Source organism: Octopus sinensis, linkage group LG8, assembly GCF_006345805.1.
Source record: "Octopus sinensis linkage group LG8, ASM634580v1, whole genome shotgun sequence".
Taxonomy (NCBI): Eukaryota; Metazoa; Mollusca; class Cephalopoda; order Octopoda; family Octopodidae; genus Octopus; species Octopus sinensis.
Window position 1 is genome coordinate 77,200,599 of NC_043004.1, and position 8,767 is coordinate 77,209,365.

The following is an 8,767-nucleotide window of genomic DNA, read 5'->3' on the forward strand; positions in this document are numbered from 1 at the left end:
TTGTACTTGCATAATTACATAAAGCTGTACGATATACCAGGAGAATTCCTGATAATATGATGCAATAGATTTGAATGAATGAAAAACATGAAAGTATATATTCTGTAAATGACATATATATATATATATATATATATATATATATATATACATACATACATGCATGCATACATACATACACACATACACACTGAATTGATTGTATATTTTACTTCACAGAATATATTAGGCTTTATAGTGTCAAATCTATTTAGTAATCATTTGATGTCATATATTTCTCACTATGGAAGCATAATTAGATAAAATCAATTAACTGTGAATATAGCAAAATGTTGAAGGCCGCAGCTGACTGAATGAAAAGAAAACAACCATATAGACAGGAATTTCAACGTTTCATGTTCTACCAGTGGTTCTGTATTGTGCAAAATTCAAGCACAATTCACTGTAATAATGTGACAGGAGACGATTCTTTCTTTTGGATGAAATGTTAATTCGTGACTATCGCAATTTTCTATTTTGTTATATATATTTTCAGTCATGTATTTAATTAAGGATTCATGAATTAACCGTCACAAATAGTATGGAACTCGACAAAATGGCTTGCAGTATAAAGCCAGGACACATATTTTACGTTCGAATGACATGACATTTTACTTTTTCGTATTTGATGCAATGCGAACTAGTTGAGTTATAGGAATGATTTAAACGACGAAAACGTTCTCCCCAAAGTTTTCAAATCGACGCAAATTTGGAAATAATAAATTAGTGTAAAGTAATAATGTACTATATGTAAAATAAAGAATAACTACTATCCTTATTGTCGAGAACACGGATTCGAAGAGTGGATATTTTAATTCAGGCTAGTAGGCTTAGTGTACTACATAGATTGGAGAACGATAGTAAGGCAATAAGGACGTACCTACAAGTAAAAAAAAATGGGCTATTAATTATATTCAAATTATTCCAATACTTCAACAGTGTTTGAATGATGGGAAAAATAAGAATGCTATTGTTTTATATTTAGTTTCATGTATTGCGAATGCTACTGAGAAGTAAGCAAGAAACATATCATCTATTGCCGCTTACCGACCGTCATACATAACGGGAATTAAAAGCCTAGTTATCATTTGCAAGTGAATTTGACTTTAGTACCATGCTTTTGCTATTAGATGTCTATGTAGTCGTGAGCAGATATACACACACTCTCGGCACTCCTACTTTTGACCGAACGGAACATCAAGGATGTCACAGCCGGAAGGGTTGAGAGCTGCACCAGCAGTCAGCTGGTACATATTTTTAGCTGAATAGATTGGAGGAACGTAAAATGATGCGCTTTGCTCAAAGACACAATGCACCGTGTGGTCGAGCAACCGAAACCATGACCTAAGGATCACGAGGTCAACGCCGAAACCGTTAACACACACAACCTTCTCATCGCAATTCTTTGTATTTTGGACTCTCACAATTCCAATTCATCATTTATGTAAAATCCTTGTACATTGTAAACCCTCACAACAATGAACTCTTAACCATTAAACATTTATTTGAGAGTAACCTGTATACGTTTTCGAGTGAACAACAAGGCGGAAGTGAATGTGAAACATGACTTTTTACAAATGTTGACTGCAGATTAATGCCGTTCAACATGTCCACAATATTCTGTAAATATAATGTTTTCATCAAGATTCAAATAGAAAAAGACGCTGATAGCACTGACATTAATTGTTTGGTAGCTCAATTTTCGGTATTTGAAGTTTGTGTGAGAGAGATCTCAGTTTGTTGTTTAAGTGACATTGGATAAACAAACAGTCAATGGAAAATCTCTTAATAACAAGGCTTCGTAAAATTTTGCCAATCTTTACTGATAATTCTTGGAATATCTGTTTCGGAATTTTTTTCTTGTAAAATAATTGAAGAAATATCTTCGTTCGCGAATAATACATCAAAAGATTAAATGTTTAAGCTTTCGATTCACAAAGAACGTACGGACTAAATCAATCTGGTTACAGTTATTGTGGAATCTATTTCACTAAATAGAAATAGAATTTAAATAGGTTCTAAATTGTTTCATGGTAAACTGAGTTGAATGGAACTATATAATAATGATTGTTCTTCATTATTGTAATGGCATCATAGAAGTGATGTTCTGCAACATATTCGTTAAAAATTTTAATCAACGCTTTCCAAACTACCCACTCGCAAAATATTACAAACTATGGCCGCAGAGAAAACATGCGATGTTACATCTTGTAATATTAGTTTACGTTTAAGCAAGTAAATTTAAAAGCACGGACATTAGCAAATGAGGTTTAACACTACCTATTATTCACCAACTTCACCTAAAAACAGCTTTGCAGTGTTGGTTGTACAGTATTTCATGTATCAAGTCAACTGTGTCCAAGCTATGGTTGTCATATAGCTAATTTTAAATCGTTGGCATACATTATTTACTGTGTTCGGCTATATGGTGTTTATTGTTTATCTACGACGTATACTGCCGTAGCCATATAGTGTTTAATGTACAAAACCTATATACTGCTTACTGTGGCTTACGCATATGGTATCAACTATGAACAATATATATATATATATATATATATATAATATATATATATAATATATATATAATATAAGGGATATTAGCCAACTGAATATGGCTAGGGACAGGGCAGGGTCCTGCCCTGTCCCTAGCCATATTCAGTTGGCTAATATCCCTTATATTATGGAGCAGTCACTGTCTATATCTCATTTAGAGAATTATTATTGCTATATATATATATATATATATATATATATATAATATATATATATATATATATATATATGCGTGCAATGTTTTCTATTACTTGATTATATTCTATATTTTATCTTTTCAATGTTTGTGGTTTAATATATTTACTGTTAACAGCAATCAAAGACATATAATATTTATTGTGCCTAACAGGCGATTAATATCAATCTAGATTATATAAGATTCATATTAATAACTTTTATTGAATTAACAATTATAAATCTTTCTCAATAAACAATACTGAGACTCAGGTTTTGAAGTACTAACCGGCTGAGAAGCCTCTCCTGAGAAAGTTGGACTATTTAGATTCTAGGAGAATTGCTACTGTGATATTAATAATTTAATAATTCAGTGCCGTAGAAAAATGAGTAAGCACTTTACCGCTCCTTAGTCTGTAAAGTGGGTTCAATTCTCAAATGAACCATTGACAAGATAGAGCTTCTTATTTTGAATTTTGAAGTTCTACATTTCAGCACTTGCTGCAACAAAAACAAATGATACGCTTTCAATTTATGATTACAAGACATGAGCCTTCAAAATGTGCATGCACCTCCTCTAAAATTAAACGACCTTCATGTCAATTTCCAAAAAAAAAAAAACAATATTATATAAACAGTATTAGTTTTTCTTAATGTGTTACAGGATACCAACTAACCGAATCGGCGACTCAGTTTGGTTCCAATCTGCAGCTAATTCCTTACATTTACGTTGAAAATGCCTTTACTATTGAAAAAAAAAAGAAAAAAACAGTATGTAATATCATTTTCAAACTAACTCGTGTGTCGATTTTCTGTCTTGTATACATTTATAAAACTCAACATTCCATTTCAACCTCCCTCCGCTATAAACATAAGACCCTATATTAGTGAAAAAAACATAAATAAAAGTAAGTGCAGAAAACAATATAAATAAATGTACAGCTATTACTGACGTTACTTACCAAATGTTGGAGTCTTGTTCTGCAATGGCTAGCGAAAATCCAAACATAGAATCAGTTTCTCCTTTAAATATTATAGGAAAATTCGTGTCGATATTAAACGCAAATATCCTAGAGTTAATTATTAGGAAAAATCCAAAACTTATGACATCCAGTAACTTCATGTTAAGATTAATGTCTGAAACGAAATATTTCCTTTTGCTAAATTCAGCGAGTGCAAAACTCTCTTAGAAATGAACAGGTTTGATTTGGCTGTTGAATACGGATCGATTGAGGTTAGAATTTGGCATTAACAGTTTTATAAAAGTAACTACGAGAAAACATATTGAATAGCTAAAATTTGAGGCTAGCTGTCGGAAGTACTAACATCCTTCATGTTGCTGTTGACTGATTAAGTTCTGTTGTCAACATGTGTGGGAAATGTTGAAGTAGTACTTAAGCAAATAACTTCAACGAAACTAAACTTTTGTATAAGTACTGATCCACAGATATCTCCCTTAACAAACTTTCGACTGTCTTTAAATAAAAACAATGTTTTAAGAATTAATAAAATTAAGAATATTTTATCGGCTGCTAAGCATTTTACGCGGCGTGGTAACGACTTTGCCAGCTCGCCGCCCTTTTGGTTCTTAATATTAATCAAAGATAGGGCGGTGAGCTGGCAGAACCGTTAGCACACCGGGCAAAATACTTAGAAGCATTTAATCCATCTTCACGTTCTGCGTTCTAATGCCGCCGGGGGCAACTTTGCTTTTCAGCCTTTCGGGGTCGATAAAATATGTACCACTTGAAAACTGAGGTGGAAGAAATCAACTTAACTCCTCGAAAGTGCTGGTCTTGTGCCAAAATTTAAAATCATTATTAATCAGAGATAAGGCAACGACCTGGCAGAATCGTCAACACGCCGGGAAAAGTAATTAGCGGCATTTTGTCTGTCTTTACGTTCTGAGTTCAAATTCCACCGAGATCGACTTTGCCTTTCATCCTTTCGGGGTCGATAAAATATGTACCAGTTGAAAACTGGGGTGGAAAAAATCGACCTAACTCCTCCTCGAACGTGCTAGTCTTGTGCCAAAATTTGAAATCAATATTAATCAGAGATAAGGCAACGACCTGGCAGAATCGTCAGCACACTGAACAAAATGCTTAGCGGCATTTCGTCTGTCTTTACGTTCTGAGTTCAAATTCCGCCGAGGTCGACTTTGCCTTTCATCCCTTTGTGATAAAAAAAAATACCAGTTGACCACTGGAGGTCGACGTAATCGACTTACCCACTCCCCCGAAATTGCTGGCCTTATGCCAAAATTTGAGATTAATGAAGTAATCAGAGATTGACGAAATAGAAAATTAGCACTAACCGGATTTGAATTCAGAGTCTACCAATTCATAGCTAAACTTATGAAATTTAACCTTAGCACTAGATTTCAATTATCACGGGTACAATGCCAATAGATTAATGCCAACTCAGAGCTTGACTATCATTTACTTTATCAGCCCCGTCACGAATTAAAGATCGATCCAGGCATTTAACGGAATACATTGAAAACAATTATGCCTCGGTTCCTTTTCTACCAAAAATGTTTTTGTTTTTGTTTTGTTTTTCTCATAGAAACTTTATTAATTTTAAATTAAAATTTTCTTTATTTCATATTTGTTATGATTGATTTACAGATGAAAGTGGTTTAATTAGGAAAGAAGTCACAATTACATTTTACTTAGCTCTCAGATTGGTTTCATATATCTGCACAAAACTGTTTTCTTTCAAAGGAGTTTCAGTACAACTTTCTAAATTTACTCTTACTAAAATCCGTCATAAAACTCCACCTTTTTATAAAAGTTGTATTAGAAATTTACTAGCAAACGCTAGCTTATAGCATATGAAATATACGTTGGGAAACAACTACAACCGGAAATCGAAACTGGATCGCGGATATCATTTGCATCGCTGGGAGTTTTCTTGAAATACATGGTGCTCGTCAAAAGTTAAAACACACACACTAACACACTCTCACTCTCTCTTTCTTTATCGCTCTCCCTCTCTCTCTCTCTCTCTCTCACACACACACACACACATACACCACACACACACACACTTATAATCGTTTCCGCAAGGAAATATTTCAAGATGTTAACCTTTAGCCGAACATTCCGATGGCTAATGAATTCTGTTGTCATAAGGTTGCGATAAACAACCGACCGGATATAATGAATATGTTGAGAAAGTTATCGACCGTTCGCAGTCAGGGCTCGCCCTGTTTAAGAACAACTTATAGAGTGAAAAATAATTTAAATTAATTATCCGGTAGAGACTCTAAGCAATAAAATTTACTTCTATTGAGGCTATTCTATCTCCGAAATATTTAGACAATTTTCTTTATTTGTACTTGATTTATATATCATTGTTATGTGCAACAGTTTATTATCACATATCTTAAACAACTAGTTCATAATACTTATTTGTTCATTTGTGTTAAACATTGACAAATAAAGGAAATACTAAGAAAAATCAAAGCGTGGAAGTTGTGTGCATTTACTTTCCCTTGCACTGCTAACGTTCCCATAGTGACAACAAACTTTTTAATCTCTTCTGAAAACTTAAAACTTGAGTCTCGTCATGCTACAAATATGACCAAATATATAGTTTCATTTTGTTTCGTTTGTTTTTTACTTGCAGTTTGTACTTTTTTTTACTAACTGAGTCAAGAGAAAGGGACAGTGCTTGTGATCTTTGTAGGTCTTCAAAGATCGGTGCGCTTCATGCTGTCAAAGTCCCGTTTAAAGTGTTGTAGGTCAACATCTGCAGGAAAGACACAAGAACGAAGATAATTCCAGAGAATCAATGTTCTGAGGAAGAAGGACTGAGAACAACGGTTAATGAGGAGTCAGAAGAGTGGACCTAATAGGGTTGAAAAGATATGGATAGATAACTGGATGAGGTTACCTCAATGGAGGATATACGAGACCAACCATTCATTTTAGTTTTATTCTTACCAGTGAGAATTGCATGTTGTTGATGCCATAAAACTTTAGAAACTGGAACGGTGAAACATGAAGAAGGTGGTACAAATAAAGTTTCGGTAGAACGCTTGTTGTATTTACAGGAGTTGTGGGTTCGAGTCCTACAGGAAGCTTTCAACTTAATCTATCCAAATAGCTTTTAAGCCAGTTTTTACACCCTATTATCTACAGCTTCATCTGCTTCAAGGCGATTTATTTCTTGTTGTATCGAAGTTTCTAATTACTTATAATGTCAACTATATAATTGCGGCTGTATGTTAAGAATCACATAGCCCCTGGTTCAGTCCCACTGCGTGGCACCTTGGGCAAGTGTCTACTACTATAGCCTCTGGTTCGACTAAAGCCTTATGAGTGTATTTGGTAGACGGAAAATAGAAGCCTGTCGTATATATATATATATATATATATATATATATATATGTGTGTGTGTGTATACAAATGGTATTGCGATGGAAACGAAAACAGCACCTGTCCTTGCGAACTTAATAATGGGTTTCTTTGAATCTACCCTATACGAACTTTCGCTCCAAAAATTTGGACCCCCATTCCACCAGTATATAAGAGAAAACTGGAAAAGGTGCCTAGATGATTGTTCTATCATCTGGAATGAAACCTATGATAAACTCCTGGATTTCAAATCCACACTCAACAATATTACCTCCAATACTCAATTTACAATGGAATATAGCAAGAAACAGCTTCCATTTCTAGACATTTTGCTTATAAAAAAAATCCAACAACCAAATTGCAACTGACATCTACTACAAACCAACAGACTCAAAACAGTATCTCCTTTTCAGTTCATGCCATCCTTAATACACCAAAATAAATATCCCATTCAAACTAGCTAAAAGGATCTGTACAATTGTATCTGACACAACCACTCGGGAACATCGCCTACAAGACCTCAAAATAACACTCATTGAACGTCAATACCCACCCGCACTTATAGACCATGGAATTGAACGTGCCAAGAAATTGGACACAAACGCACTACGAACAACAAAACAAAACAACACATCTCACTACTTTAAATCACTCTCATACATATCAACCGACAACCCCAGAAACAATGAAGCATAAAATACAATTATAAAAAATCTCTTTCTGCTCACTCAAGACCCGAAAACGAACAACATTCTAAATACACATAAATTCCTCAAGTGCAAAAGACAACAGAAATCACTCAAGAGACTCTTAACAATTGCAAAACTGCACTCAACACATACGACACCAACAGTTCAAAAATGCGGATGACCTAATTTTGGTACATGCCCATACCTAACTGAAGGCTCGGAATTCACATTCCAGCAAGGAGAAAGATTCTCTATTAATTTCACATGTGCTTCCCAGAACCTTATCTATGTCCTAACCTGCTCAGGTTGTGGCCACAATTATGTGGGCCGAACGAGCCTTACTTTGAGACGCAGAGTTGCGCTGCATAAAGAACAGATTCGTTTCTCCCTATACAGGCAGATAGCCCTGAGCGAATATATCGACAGATGCGCAAGAAATAAAACGCCGAATTTCCATATCTTTCCAATGCAAAGATTCAATCTCCTTACAAGAACGCCTAAACAAGGAAAACCTGTTGATACAAAAGTACAGACCACACCTTAATATACAAACTTGACCACTTCAAACATTATACTGAGGAGTTAGTTGTCCCCCTTACCACCTGTTACCTCCCTTGGTCCACTCTCTAGACTCATTCTTATTTTTCAAGCATCCAAAATGGCAAGACCCCTTTGTCACAAGAATTTATTACTTCACAATGTCCCTTGAAAAGCTAATTTAAATGACGAAAACAGGTTGGATATCACTACATCCATAAAATATGTATATATTTTTTTTTAATTTCTTTATAAAAAGATTTTAAACTATGTGAAACGAAGGCATTTCTCTTCCACTTTTTATATATGTTTCCCACATATTTTGAACCTATATGTGTGTGTGTGTGTGTGTCCGCTACCATCGTTTGACAAGCGATGTTGGTGTGTTTGCGTCCCCGTAACGTAGCG

At 34.6% G+C, this 8,767-nt stretch overlaps 1 protein-coding gene across 1 annotated transcript in view; it reads right to left on the minus strand.

Moving 5' to 3' along the window:
- LOC115214908 (integrin alpha-9) overlaps positions 1-4,356 on the minus strand; it is a 41,316-nt gene extending 36,960 nt beyond the window's left edge. The window contains exon 1 of the mRNA XM_029783967.2: positions 3,732-4,356. Coding sequence (XP_029639827.1) covers positions 3,732-3,892 — 161 coding nt within the window. The 5' untranslated portion in view covers positions 3,893-4,356. The remainder of the gene's footprint in view (positions 1-3,731) is intronic.
- Positions 4,357-8,767: the final 4,411 nt, after the last annotated feature.